A 15,755-nucleotide genomic window follows, 5' to 3' on the forward strand; every position below is an offset into this window, starting at 1 on the left:
AAGAGTTCAAAAAGTTATTATGAGTCCCTGAAATCAAATCTATATCAAGTACAAATAATAACACAGGCACCTTGTGTGTCAACCCTTCCCACCAAGCAGCAGGTTCACCCTCTTCCTGACCTGCTGGGTTGGTCATCAGGTGACCCAAACACATGCTCTTAATGTTTCCTATTATGACAATAGTATTTTTCCATAGTGGCCAGGAAAGCTTACTGGAATCTAATACAGGTTAATTTCTAGTCCTACCTTTTAAAAAATATCTTTATGAGTCCTCAAAAGATTTTGTAGTTGTCAAGCAAACTCACCATTAACTTTGCCCACCTTCGGAAAGTCATCTGTGAATGTTACCCAACTCATTGTCTACCTGCATGTTCACCTGCAAATAAATTACAAAAAATACCATCTCACCCTCCATGGTTTAAAAAGAGCTTCTGCCTCCATTACCTCCTGCTCTTCTCCGCATACAGTTCTTTTCTATGAAAGTTGAGAAGCTTGCCTAGTGTCTTCACTTCAAGCCCTATACTAAAAAAACTTTATAGTTCATGTTGTTCTTTTAAAACAGGTAGCTGAATTAATTAGCAAGAATTCAATTGAGACACTTAAAAATGCTAAACCATGCCATGATTAACCTAACTCCCTTAAGTTGGAACATAAATATCTCAATGCTTTTGGAATAATACATGCAGTGGTATGCTTAGTTATGAAGTATATGTCTAACCCTTCATAGGTAAATATCAGGAACAAGAAAATTCACGCAATCGTCTCCATATAAATGCTTCAGATTTCTAGACGAATTCAACTGGATCAGTAGTTCCAGAAGTAATAGACTCCAGGAATTCTTGCCATCCATTCACATAGGAAACTTTTATTACTTATAATGGAGGAATCTTTGAGAAGCAGGGTAGCCCCAACACATGGTAGCTCTTTTAAAATAAGAAATGGCAGGTATCATCTAGAGCAGTAGTGAAAATGTTCACCCAAATGATGCTTAACAACTCTCTCTGTTTTTCTACTACCCCTAGTGTAGCTTTGACAGAGCCTGGGAAGGAGAGACAAGGAGGCATGCCTTCAGCTTGGTCTCAACATCCTGAAGCTGATCCCATCCTGCTACCATCAAATATTCACTTGGAATCAAAGGTGCCAAGCCCAAATCAAGACCCTAATGATTTCTCCCAAGAAAACCAGGCATTCGGAGAGGCTGTGAGCTGGTGGCCAGCAGATCTGAGAGGGGGGAGCCTCAAGACACCCCCCAGCCAGAGGGCTCTCAGACAAAGCAGCAGTGTCCTCTCAGGACCCGTAGGTTTGGAGGCCTTCCAAGAGAGAACCAAGGGTGCAGTCAGCTTGAAGTATCCAGGTATCACAGAAGCACAGGAGGCCAGTTCGGAAAGACGAGCAGAACTCCCCCTGGGGAAGAAGCTCACCAAAAGTTTTTCCCAAAGCTCAATGCACTTTATCTCTGAGGGAAAGTTTCACAAAAGGTCCCCAGTGTCTTATAAAGACTCAAAGCTGTACAGGACCCTACCCTTGAGGAAGTTGGAGGGCAGCAACTGGAGATGCCGAGGACCCTTCAGCTACTGTTTTCTGAACCAAGGGCAGGATGATGATGGTGATGAGGATGAAGAGGAGGGAGAGGCCACCCTTCAGGTCTCTTGCCTCTATCAACCACAGATAACCCAAGCCATTCAGGAACCTAGCAAGTCATCACTGGTTGTTGGATCCCAGAATCAAGGAGAACTCTCCAGAGGGCCAGTGCTGAAGGTCTGGACAGAAGACCCCAGTGGCCCAGATGATGTGGACTTCAGCAGTTTGGCTTTTGATGCCCGGATTGCAAGAATAAATGCCCTAAAGGCAAGCACATATGAAATGCCTGATGGGTTCCTTGAAGCCCAGAATGATGCCAATGAGCTGCTCTGCCTTGTCAGGGCAACCAAGGCGAAGAGGGAGGAGTCGCGGCCTGAAGCATATGACCTTACACTTTCTCAGTACAAGCAACTTTTATCCATTGAGTCCAGACAGTTGGGAAGTGCCTGTAGGAAAATGGCAATGGCTGAGAAAAGCCCAGAAGAGATGCTCCTAGCTATGAGTTCCAGTTTTCAAGTGCTCTGTTGCCTAACAGAAGCTTGCATGCGGTTGGTGAAAGTCGTGAACTCTGAAACACAGCGGCAGGAAATTGTAGCGAAGATTGATGAAGTGGTCATAAACTATATTTGTCTCCTGAAAGCTGCTGAAGCAGCCACTGGCAAGACCACTGGGGATCCTAATATTGGACTATCGATGCGACATTCAACCACCATGGCTGCTCTTGTAAGCACACTAACACGTTCTCTCAAGATGCTTTTAAATAAATAAAGTCACATCATAATCTACCTTTGCAAAGCCATACATGAACTTTTCTTTACTTTCTGTGTACAATGAAAAGATGTCTCTTTTCTTCTCTCTGTATATTTTGTTATTTTATATAAAATAGGAGATAGAAGTTACATTGATGAAATGTTGAAATGTCCTAATCAGATGTATTCTGTTTATATTATACATATATTACATGTAAAAGGATTATATGAGAAAATGCATTTGGCTATTTTTAACATAGTCAAAACACCAGGCATATGATGTGAAATTTTAAATTCTACCATGTTAGAGGAAAACAATGAATTCTATCCCCTCTCCTTCCAAGTGGATACTTAGAGACCCTATCATTCATATTTAGAAGTAAAAGTCAAAAGAAAAAATAGAAAAGAAACCAAAATGTATATAAACAATTATTGTGTTTTAAAATTATGATTTTTTCAGCATTGGAACTAGCAAAAGGATATTTAAAATTCAAGAAGCTATTATGAATTATTATAGAATATATATACTAAATTAGCCTTTTGCTCATAGTGTTTTGTTACTGGATGCTTTCTTGCAAAAATTCCCACATGTTTAATTTTTGTTTATGTTATTTGGGCTACAGATGGGCAGGGAGTGGGAAGATTCCATTGGGCTGGGAGTGGGAAGATTCCATTCTGTCAACATAAATGCTCTTCACAGTATCTCTAGAATTTAAAAATTCCCCCAAATAGAAGAACAGAGGAAATGATGGGAAGGATCCTAGGCAATAGCTAAAGGTATGGATTATGTAATTACATAAAATAAATGAAATTAGTAATGCTAAAATTAAATTGTTCAGTGAAAAAGAGAGATCTGCTTCGACTCAATGTCAAAATACATAAACCAAAGGCATTATTTTCTTCCAATTCAACCATGAAGCTTATGACTTACGTTAGAGAACACCTAGGAAAATATCTGTAGAGTACACAAAACGAAAGACTTCATCATCACAAAAAGTGCAGAGCCAGTATTGTCAATCAGACCGCACACCAGCACCTGTGAAGCACAGCTCAGCCTTCAGCTCCTAGCCCTCAGCTCTAAAAAGAGTTTCCTGTGGCACGTCCCCTACAGGAGCCATGGCTAGCAACAAAACGTGGAGGGACAGCCTACTACTGGGACAAAATTTCAAATCTAGAATGTTCCAGAAAATCAAGGAGAGAAGACTACTCTGGTAATTGAAACCAATTATTAAAAATAGTACTTAAGTAATCAATATTTCATTTGGCTGATAGAAATATTAAAGCTGAACAGAAACACGGCAAATTTGACAATTTCAAGTGAATCTAAGGGAATGCAAAAAATGTGTTCTTAACTGTCATCTCTCTAAAAATATATTTGAGCCAAAACAAAAGAAGGCAAACTCTTTGATCATAAGTTAAATTGCTATGTACATATGTAGTTTCTGGATCACTCTGTAGTCAAGCTCTCCACATTCTATTTATGTAAATGGCTTCTTAGAATAAGAATAGTATAGCAAGAACCAATATTTCCCATTTTGTAGCCTGCCATGCAGGAGACCTAGCAAGGTCCACAGCTGCTATTTCTCTCTGGTCAGCCTTTCATTCCACAGAGACTCAGCAAAAGCTACACCACAGATTTATAGGTTGTAACCAATGAAAGGAGTTCAGACATGTGTTATTATAAATAATGTTTGATTAAAAGTAAAACATTATTTCATTACAATTCTAAATATTTGGTGTTTTGCTATTGAGAGAAATTAGTGGTGTTTGCTGTGGAAAATCGTAGTAAATATTCTGTGTACTATAATACAAACAATAATAGGACTGTGCTCTGTGTCAGACAATGTGCTAAACATTATCACATGTATTATCTCATTTAATCATCTCTGCCAGCTCTTTGTTTGGACATTATCATTAGTTCTCTCTGGAGGCCTTATGGTTTAGTAGTTATGAAATGTGGGGCTTGGAGTCGGAAACATCTTTATTTAAATTTTGGTCCTGCTGTTCCCTAGCCCTTTCATCTCCAGAAAGCTATCTTTTTTGCAGTCTCAATTTCCTTATTGTGAAATGGACTTCAGTGATGAGATCTATTTCCATAGGGTTTTCACAAGTTTTAAGTAAAATTGTGTATTGTAAAGTTCTCACCACAATATCCGATGGAGAATAAGTATTCAATGTTAGATGTTATACTTATCATATTTGTTGTGTTAAATATATTGCCCAAGATACTATGTGGAGGATGTGTTTTCTATGCATATTGTATCCTGACGATGTGCAGAACACATTATGTATAGTGCATAGACTGAAAAGAAGATTACAAGAAAATGATGGTCCTTTTTCCAATTGCAAATCTAACTAGAACAATTTCCTAGTCCATTGTGGTTCTTTGAGAAGCCTCAGGGAAATAGCTCTGGGTCTTTCTAGCCAATCTCATATTTCCTGTGGCTACTACAGTAAGTTTCTGTTCTCCTTAAACAGTCTTTACTATTCAAAAATCTCAAAAGGCCCCCTTCCCTTCATTAAGCATGGGGCTCCTAACTGGAGTCCAGGTCCATTAGAGTATAGGAAGAATATACTAGAATGATACTTGTGTTTATTTTTATCTAGTTTTTTTATGTTTCTGTATGTTTTATAATGGCTAATAGTACAGTGGTACATGTACATAATTTTAAATAAATGAATAAATAAACAAGCAAGTGTGGTGCATATATGCAAATTACTGTCACAGGTAGAGTTTGATGAACATGGAACTGCAGAGCAAAGCTACCTACAACTGGAGTTTGTTTACATTCAATGTCCAGCCTGTTTTCCCAAGTGTGTCTCCCACCACTTTTATTTAGCAATCATTATAAAAGGTGCAAATGTGTGAAAGATTTCACACAACTATACAAGGAACCAATTGGGGACTCATTGCACATTAGCTCCTGACCAGTTTTACTTTCCACATTTCTACTTACCTCCTCCTAACCTGTGTGATTTAGAAACAAATCCCAGCCATCACATTGTTTAATCCGTGAATATCTCAGTGAGAATCTTCTGGGAATAAGAACTTGTAAATATAATCATGCCACTTCACATATAAAAATGAACAATTCCTCCACATCATTAAACAAAAATTACAGAAATGAATGGCAATGAAAACAAAAGTCCTCTACAAAACCAGCCTCCAAAGACATTGTCCACAGTTGCTGTCTCTTTCTTTGATCCATTTTTCTATATACCAGTTTTAATTCCTCTGAGTTTAACTTTGAACATAGAGTTGGTGTGAGCACATGAATTTCAATTCCTTCATGCTTAGGCTAAGTGGATTTGTCAGAAGGACCATAGTTGACATGAGAGGGAGAGTTATCACATGAACAGCAATCACAGCATCAGTAAGAGCCACTATTGGACACAGTTTCTTTGAATGTCAAAATTAACATGGATGGCACCAATTTTGTGTTCAACAGGAATGAATCCAATCACATAAGCAAAATATTTTCAGAAAAGAGAGATTGAAAATAAGTTTTGAAACCACCTGCTGTAATACTAATATGAGTTTGAATCATTTTGCTAAGAACTCTGTTTTTTCCTGGTTAAAGACACTCTCCATTCACTGATATTCCATTTACATATACTTCCAATGACAATTATCATATACTTTAATGTTATTTATGAGTCACTCAGAACGTTGCTTTAATCTCTTCTGCCTACATTTTTCTTGATTTGGAAATGGGGCGATTTCTTCTTTATCACTCATTGGGCTCCTGATAACTGTTTTTGAAACTGGAAATCAAAGGAGAGCAAATCAGCTATGTTCAGCCAATTTCTTATCTAAACACTTAGAAACCTGCATGTATGCCATATACAAAGCCCTGTGTTCCACCTCCAGAAGTGAGGGGGAAAGGGAAAAGGAAGGACAAGCAAGGCAAATGAAAGAAAGGGAGAAATGAAGGGATGAGTGATAGACACGGAGAGGGGATAATTGTTGAGTGTCACCAAAGTACATGAATATTACTTTGTCTCTAGCCTGATTTTTGTCTTTGCTCTGAACATGATCAATTTTGGTGTGTGTTTGTGTGTGTGTGTGTGTGTGTGTGTGTGTGTGTGTGTGTCTGTCTGTCTGTCTGTTCATCTGTATGTCTATGAGTCTAGCTTTCAGTTTGGCTCTATGGAGTTCAATATTCATTTTCTGTCTGCTAAAGGATGAAAAAAGTTTAGACTTGATGTGCTTAATCCTACCTTAAAGACAGTAATGGCTACTCAGCTTTAAAATATCAAGGAACCCAAATTCTACCTTTCCAACTGAGTTGATATGCATAACAACTTGATCATCATCACTAAACTAAATATTCTTTGTTTTTTCAGTTATCCTTTGGCTACCTATCTCAATTTACAATATCTTAAAGTAATTTTTTAGAAGTTCATACATATATAACTGAAATACCTATCCCAATTTCTCCTCTTCAGTTCCCCTCAAATCCCTCCAACACATCAACCTCCCATCTTCATAATAGCTCCTCAGTTAGAGGCAGCATCTCATGACCCTCTGTGTCACCCATGCTGAAAGAATTTTAGTTCACTTGATCTCACGCAGGTGAACACAACTGCTGTACGTTCATGAGTGGAGTAGCCACATCATGATTAGAGAGCAGCATTTTAGCACTCCTCCCCATACTCAGGCTCTTACATCCTTCCCACCTCCTATCACAGGATGTTCTCTAAGCCTTCAGGGGAGGGTTAATAAATACCATTTTTTTAAAATTTCAGAGCCCCTACATAGGAAATTCATGGGAAAAACATTCTATCTACAAAACGTTGTTGCTGAACAAAATAGTGGAAGGAAATAAATCTGACTCTGCTGGAAAAAAATAGATAATTATCCCACATAGCTTATATAATTAACCTGATGCTTTCAGCTGAGATTCCTCTGGTCTTTTCCACCATATTTATAATTACATCTGAAATTTCTCTTACAGACTCACTTTAGAGCCTTAGATTTGTTTTGTTTTCATTCTTCTTGTTTATTCTCATTTTCTACTTCACAGCTTGAACCAAATATTCTGTGTCATATGTGACATTTTCACAACATATGGGTAAAATTCACTATAGTCATAGATCTACATGGTGTTTGTACTTTCTTATTTTCTTATTGTTTGAAAAATATATGCATATAATATGTTTTGATAAAATTCAGCTCATTTATCCCCTCCAACCCTTCTCTTATCTCCCTATCAATTTCCCCTCCCATATTTCTTATGCTCTGGCTTTAATCCCACAGAGTCTATTTAGTGTTGTCTTTATGTGAATGAATGTAGGATTATCTATTGGTGAGTGGTAGCCTTTCAGGGAGTTCGTCTCTGAAGAAAACTCACTCCTTCCTTACCAGCTATAAACTCCCAATAACTCCTCAGCTAGGGGTAGGAGTTCGTGTTCCAGCTCCAAATTCATGGGGAAATTTTTGCCTGCATTGTTCTTGTGTAGATATTGTATATGTAGTCACAGCCACTGGAAGTTCATCTATTTGGCAGCTTTCTCCCATCCAACAAAACAGTTGCACAACAAACATCCACTGCTTCCAACTCTTGCAATCTTTCTGACCACTCTTTCATTATGACCCTTGAGTCTTGGGGGTAGGGATGTGATATAGCTGTCCCATTTAGAAATGAGCACTTGATAGTATTTTATTTTCTGAATGCTGGCCAGTTGTGATCCTTGTATTAATAACCATTTGCTACAAAATCAGCTTCTCTGATGAACTAATCTATAATAGGCAACATCTATAACATAAAAACTGATCTATAAATATAGAGATAAGAATTAGGGGCATGGTTTAATACTATGCCAATTCAGCAGAATTAAACCATAAGGCTTTGAGCCAATTAATAGTAACAGGCATAATTCTGTGGAATGAGCCTTAAATTAAATCAGAAAAATGGTTGGTTACTTCCATAACATATGTGGAAGTGGGAATACCCTACCAGGCCTGTAGTTATTGAAGGTCACAAAGTTCACAAAAGGATGAGACTGGCAATTACTCCCCTGTAATAAGTAAAATATGAGGAGAGAGTATATTAATTTTGAAGCTGTTGGTTGTTTCCTTGGTTTCTTATCAGCTAGCTCTGACTTGATTAATAACCCATAATTACTAATATATATTTTATAAGGACGTATCTTTTTGAGGACACACTCCTGAGGGCCCGTAGCTCCCAGGAGATCACATGGCCATGACTCTCCTCACTACATTTCCCAGAATCTGCCTAGACTCCTAGTCCCACCGATCTTGCTTCCCTATTGTCCAACAGTGCTTTATTGACATATACACAGAAGGACTTCCCCAACAAGATAGGGTCTCACTAAGGAGCCCAGACTGGCCTAGAACTTTCGACCCTGTTGCCTCATCCACCTGAGTTCTGAGAATATCTAAGTACCACCATACCTGGCTTTCCAGTATTTTGTTACTCTGCTGCAGGTATGGGCACAACCTGGGCTTGTTAGTGAGACCATGCCTCAGAAAATAAAGAATCAAGGGTAGTAAAAATGGTCAAATTACTCAGATATAGTTTAGAGAATTTGTTTTTGTGAAGCCCAACCACTATGGACAGTGAATATACACCAATTTTAAAAAGTCTCAAGAACTTGAGAAATAAGCAAAACACATGAGAAACTAAAGAACTAAAACAAGTCTTCCCCATAAAACCCTATCTAGAGTAGTTGAAAAGTTTTATGCTTTGACAAATTATCGTGCACTTTTCTACATTTGAATGAGCTTCCAACATTTTCTGCATTTGTGCTTCGAGTCTTATGAAATATCTCCAAGAGTTCTTTTAATGTGACTCTTTTTGTCACTTCCTCTGAGACAGCTTCATTCTTTTCTCCTTCACTGCATGTCTCTAGCTGCACATCTATAGTTCCAAATGAAGACACTGTCAGCTACCGCTTCAATTACCACCTTCGGCATAGCTACTTTGTGTTTCTTTGTGGAACCCTCAGCTAGTTTGTTAGCTAGTTTTTTTTCTCCCAGTGTCCCGTTTTACTAAAATTTTCTAGGGTGCTATCACTCAGGGAACCAAAGGAGGAAGCACAACTACAGTCTCTTCTCTCTGTGTAGGAACTGATCATCATGTACTCAATGAGCAGCTACTGTCAGCATTTGAAAGAAGTGATGTTATTGATTGCTAGCCATCACACACATCTTTTATTTACACAGTGAACTTTGGACTGTAGAGCATGCAGCAAAATTGGTCTTTTTCATAATTGGCAGTTAACATAGTCATAGGAAGGGGAATTCAAACCATGCTGCTAGGACACTAGTGATTAGATAAAACAGCAACTGAAATCATGTTTATCAAACTAGGAATATTGAGGACTGTCATACTCAGACATTTAAAGTGGCTAAGTCATCCTTCAAAAATAGTATCCTTCATAATCCAAAAGAATTCTTTTGCAGTAATGGACATTTTTCCTTATTGTGATGCTCAACATAGTAGCAAATAACGCCATGTGCCTGTTGGATACTTTGAACATAGCTGACCAAGGAACTGCCTTTGTAACTTTATGTAATTTAAATTAATTTAAACTTAAACGTGTGGTCATTCTGGGCATTCCTAACTACCCATTTCAAAAGGAAATGCAGAAAACATTCAATGGTATATTTGATGAAGACAGCATCAGATAAAGACTTCTCTTTCTCTCATTGGGTCCAATATGAATTCAGTTTACTCACATTCCATTGTTTAGCTCTGTGTAGGTCCTAGGTAAAGGAACATCTGGGCAAACTCTCAAATATGCAAACGTGCATGCGTGCACACACACACATTCAAACACACCCAAATATTCTTCATGGTGCCTTATGCAGTAATGTGTGATTTGCACAAATAACTATCCTTCCCCATGTTCTGAATAGTTGCAATAGAATTTTGTGTACACTTGAGTTTCAAAGCCACTGAAAAGAACAGTGGGGAATGTAAAATACAGACCTATCACCCAGCACAGCAATTTGTTTGCCTGAAACACATCCTTCCTAACACAATTTGAACTTTATATCTGACAAGAGCCCAGAGCCTGAACTTTCCTTTGCTTAGGCTTCATCTTTCCACCTATTCTTGGATTCGACTTACATCTTAGGTTCAAAACTACTCCAAAGTTCATGGGATATAGAATAAATAGCTCAACATTCTTTTCATCTGTGTGTCTGTGTGTGCCTGTATGTGTGCCTGTGCATGTGTGTAAAGGAGAAAAGGAAAACATGTGCTCCAATTTTTATGGATATCAATTGAAATATGGTCTTCAGTGGTTTACTATTTCCTCTCTCTGTCTTCTTTCTTCCCTTTGTTTTCCCTGTCGCTTTTACAAAGCATTAACATGGAGACCAGAAGTGTAGTACTTGCCAAGATAGCATTGTGAACCTCTCAGTTTGTATTCCAGTTCCAAATATGCAAACATGTGAATGCACACACAGACACACACATGTTCAAACATACCAAAATGTTCTTCACAGTGCCTTATGCAGTTTTGTTGTGGAGTGACTTACAATGAAATGCTTTTATTGTAGTGAAGTCTCTGCGGATCAGGAATTTGGACATAGCTAGTCTCACAAGGTTTCAGTCAAGGTTATATCAGGGCTGAAATTTCATCTAAAGGTGTGGTGGAGGATGAGTCAGTTTCTGAGCATGTTGTTAGAAGGATATATTCCTTTCATCCATATCCCTGAGGCCCTGGCATTTTGCTGGCTGGAAAAACTGAGTCTGCTTGGGGGTCATAGACGCTTCTCAGCATTCTGTAGGGTACACATATATGAAACTCTAAAGAAGAATTCTGACTTAAAGAAGGCCCCACTCCTCTTTGAAGGCTTTTCATCTGATAATGTTAATCTTCCTTTTGGTTTCCTAAAAACTGGGGCTGGAAAGATGGCTCAGCAGTTGAGAGCATGTATTAGTCAGGGATATCTAATATATATATATATATATATATATATATATATGGAATTTATTAGAATGACTTATATAGGCTGAAATGCAATCCAGCTAATCCAGCAATACCTGGCTGTGAACATAAAGTCCAAGAATCCAGTAGTTGCCCAGTCCACAAAGCTGGATATCTCAACTGTCTTCAATATACACTAAAATTCTGAAGAAGTAGGCTCTAATGCCAGTCAAGAAATGGACTTGCCAGCAAGGTGAGGGCAAAGAGACAAATGGCAGAAGCTTCCTTCTTCCATTTCCTTATATAGGCTTGCAGCAGAACATGAAGCCCAGATTAGAGATATGTCTTCCTACCTCAATATTTAAATTAAAGGTTTATGCCTTCCTAACTCAACGATCCAGATTAGAGGTGAATCTTCCTACTTCAAATTAAGCCAAAAATTCCTTGCAGATCTACACTCCATTTGGGGGTTTTACTTCCAAATGTAGTTAAGTAGTTGATATCCAAGAATAGCAATCGCAATGCACTTGTTACTTTCACGGAGGATGTAAGTTCAGTTCCCAGCACTCCCATCAAGCAGCTGAAAAATGCTTATATCTATAGCTCCATAGGATCCAAAGTTATCTTCTGGCCTCTTTGGGCACCCACATTCACTTGCACATACTAACATACACACAAACAAACAAACAAACAAATAAATAGATTATCTAAAACACCAACAGACTTGGGATTTTAAATCCTTCTCTAAACTTTCTCTTTTACTGTATGCTGAGTTTAGAAGTACATCACACACAGGTCCTATTCACATTTCAGGGGTGGACTGGGCAGGAACACGGGGGACAGGAATCATGAAGATCACCTTGGCATCTGCTTGGTGTGCTCTTCAAGGCTTTTGCCTCAACTACTGACTCAACCACATATTCTGGTCAGAAGGAATAATGGAGACATTTCTTCTACTGCAAAAAATACAGTCCCTGTGTGAGTCATTAAAGGCCACAGGGGATGTCTTTGGACTTCTTTGTCCTGGATCAGGCCCATTCTCAAGATATATTTCTGTGTTAACATGCCAAGTTCTCCAGGGATGGAAAGTTCAATAATTATGATGTACTGACCTGTGTGGGTCAGGATTTTATTAGTGCTAAATTCATAGGTAAGATTCTTGTGGTAACATGACTTTTCTCACTGCACTCATTTTAGAGTCAACTTATAATTTCAGGATCAGCTTAGATGGAATAACTCACCCTGACAGATGAATTATTGAAGATGAAGAACTTAAGTGTAACTATGCCTTTCTCAAGTATTTATAGGGAAGGAGGATGAAGTCAGCTCAGGTCACTTGCTCCTATGTTATTCATCTGGAAATAAAGTCTGTACATTCAAGTTCAGTTTTCCAACAGATTCCACTTGGAACTCCGAGACAGTACCTTGAGAGTTTGCTTTTGCCTTCCTGTACCCTCTATCAAAGATGGACATGAAGACTCATTGTTTTACATCCCATGCCAATTTATTCTCTTTTTTTAATTTCCAAAATCATACCATGCAACACTAGATGGGCAGATGAGACAAAGGATGGACTAGAATTCACTAGGTAGTTCACGCTGCCATAAAACTCATAGCAAACTTCCTGCCTCTGCCTTGCAAATACAGATACTTTATATGTGAGCCACCACACCTGATGAAACTATATTACTGAATCAGATTTACAGACAAGGAATACTCCATTTCTAGTACTCCTCGGATTTATTTACAAAGGTATAGTAATGCAGGCACTCATATGTGCTACAACATAGGATGTAAATAAGTGTACTATTGCACGTCATTCAATAATCCATGCAGGACAAGATTTGGTTTTCCTGCCTCCATTTCATCTATAACCCCTACTCCTGCCAACCTAGCTTCCAATCTGTTGTCTGAATTGTTAAAATAATGTTCATATAATAGTAGCCAATATATTTATTTAGTATGCCAAGTACTGTGTTAAATGATCTTTGTAAATAGATATTGCATCAAATTCTCAGATCAATCTGTGATAAATTTTCTTCCTAACTTTGAAGAAAGAAAACTGAGACTAGAGACTCCAAACATCGTACGCCCAAATCGTGCATGTTAGTGAGACTTGAGATTTGAACTCATCAGACTCAGGAGATTGAGGCATGAGAACTGCCACAAGTTCACGGCCAACTGATCTATGTGGTGAGACCCTGTCTAAAACAAATCATTCCAATTTTCCTTTGTAAATTAAGTAACATGCTTACTTGTTTTTAATAAAGGAAATACCAGTATTCAGGTTGTTGTAGTTTTCAGTTAAATTCCACAAAAGCAGGCCAGCCAGTGGGATGGTTCAATGAACCCCAGTTCCTGCCTCAAAGCTTGATGACCTGAGTTCAATTCCTGGGAGAATGGATTCCTACAAATTGTCCTTTAATCTCCCCCACACATACCATGGCACAATTCTCCCTCACACTAAATAAATAAACACCAAAAAACTCACAACAAAAAAACAACCATCTTCCATCTTACCATCAGTTCCAATTCTGAGATAACCCCTAATTCATCTATTTTCTTGTTGTTAGTGCTGTTTACTAGGTGATTCTTGCTTTGGAACAAAGGACATCAGCATGCTAAACACATATTCTAATCCAACCTGACCTCAGATTCTTTAAGCTTTCTTGATAGATATAGTCAGCCAAACTTCATGACTTGCTAATTTTGGAATTATTCTTGTCAACTACCCTTGAAAAATTAAGTATTTACATCACCCCTCACTTTGTCTTCTCCTCTGCTAATAAGTGTTCCATGGAAACATTTTATAGTTATACTTATAGTCTTGGCTATTTATTTAGCTTATATTGTATTATGAGATTTTTGATTTTTGTTCAATCCTCTTTAGGCAATCTCTTTGATATTTTTCCTATGAGAAATAAAGAATTTTGTGTCCCCCTCATCTTTCCCTCAACCTACCATTTCTTTACTCCTTTCTGTCCTACGCCACCGATTATCACCATTTACATAATTAATATTGTTATTATTAATAATATTTTCTGTGGTGATTAGGATCGCATCTATTTAAGCCAGTGCAGCCAGAGAAACAGCATGGCCAACTGCCTTCATGAAACAATGAAGCTGGACTAGGATGAAATCTCACTTAGTAAAGATCCAGGTTACCTGAGTTAAGTCCCCAGGAGCCACGGTGTAAAAGTTGGGCTTAGTAATATCAGCACTGGGGAGGTGGAGATAGATGGGATCTCTTGGCTCCCTGGCTGCCCAGCCTACCTTACCTGGCAACTATCAGACCAGTGAAAGACACTCTTTCAAATGGTGAAGTGGATAACACTTGAGGACAGACACTAAGGTTGACAGCGGACCTCCATGTGCATACACACATATGCACACAAACAAATAACCAAAACATCATGAGGTTATCCAGAGCTCTTCCATAGGGTGAATCAAAAAGCCCTAGTAATGGAAGTAAAAGACAGTCAACTAAAATCACTACTGTGAGTATCTCAAAATGTGCCCCCTCATCTAATAGTATTAGTACCATCTAGAAACATGGCGAAAATGGTAACCACTGAGATTTACCCGAAACTAAAAAGAACTGGGTAGTATCTGGACAGCTGTGACTAGCATACCTTCCACATAATTCCAAAGCATGCTCAGATTTGAGACTTGCATGTTGAGTGATATTGACAAGTACAATTCAAGAACCAGGGCCCTTCATGTCATTATGCATTGCCTTGTAAGTTAAATCATTTTGCACCACATTGCAAAAGTTAAATCTTCACAGAAAGACTTTGATTAATATTTCCAAAAGAATTTCAGTATCATCCCACAACAGAAATTGAAATAGATGGAACATAACTGGTAGGTATGGAGACATTCACTTATATTTGTTTATAGCAAAATAGCCAAAGAATTCTCAATGTCTGAAAATTACAAATGTGTGTAATATCTGCAGAAGAGATATCCTCCAGACTACTTTGACTATTGAATAAGAAACATTCAATTAAAGTGGATCATTTCCCATCATAATTTACTGAGTGAAATGCTTTAACATGATAAATTTCCCTAAATCTGAAAATGTGTTATTATGGCAATATGATCATACCATGTTGTCATCGTCACTTAACTTTGAAGAAGGCAAACTTGAGGAGAAAGGAATGAATTTAATTACAATAGATTGGATGCAATTTGAAACTCATTTAATCTATATATATAGTAGCAAGGCAATTTTATGTACCATATTACCTAACAAAGTTTCAGTGTGTTTGCTTCTTATAGTCCCTTAACTGAAGCATCTTCCAAAAGGGGACTTTGACTCTGTGGTGGCTTCCATGTGTAGGTATATAATACTTCCCTTTGCCTGATCAAAGAGGAGTCATGTGTACTTTGATTTCAATTTCCTTAGTCCAATAATCAACATTTCTGTTATTATTATCTTTGGGCTACAAGAATTTTTCTCTACACACACAATATCATCCTTCCTGAGACATTTGAAATGATGTCTATTGAACTGAACTA

At 38.0% G+C, this 15,755-nt stretch overlaps 1 protein-coding gene across 8 annotated transcripts in view; it reads left to right on the plus strand.

The window, feature by feature from the left end:
- Frmpd4 (FERM and PDZ domain containing 4) overlaps positions 1-5,022 on the plus strand; it is a 965,131-nt gene extending 960,109 nt beyond the window's left edge. For 7 of the 8 annotated variants that reach the window (XM_040744035.1, XM_040744036.1, XM_040744040.1 and 4 more), the window contains one exon: positions 1,028-5,022. In XM_040744035.1, the coding sequence (XP_040599969.1) occupies positions 1,028-2,349 (1,322 nt within the window). In that variant the 3' untranslated portion in view covers positions 2,350-5,022. Of the gene's footprint in view, positions 1-1,022 lie in introns of all 8 variants that reach the window. The other variant, XM_040744041.1, reaches the window with a different exon arrangement.
- The last annotated feature ends 10,733 nt before the right edge of the window (positions 5,023-15,755 follow it).

This window comes from Mesocricetus auratus, unplaced genomic scaffold (assembly GCF_017639785.1).
Source record: "Mesocricetus auratus isolate SY011 unplaced genomic scaffold, BCM_Maur_2.0 Super-Scaffold_100003, whole genome shotgun sequence".
Lineage (NCBI taxonomy): Eukaryota > Metazoa > Chordata > Mammalia > Rodentia > Cricetidae > Mesocricetus > Mesocricetus auratus.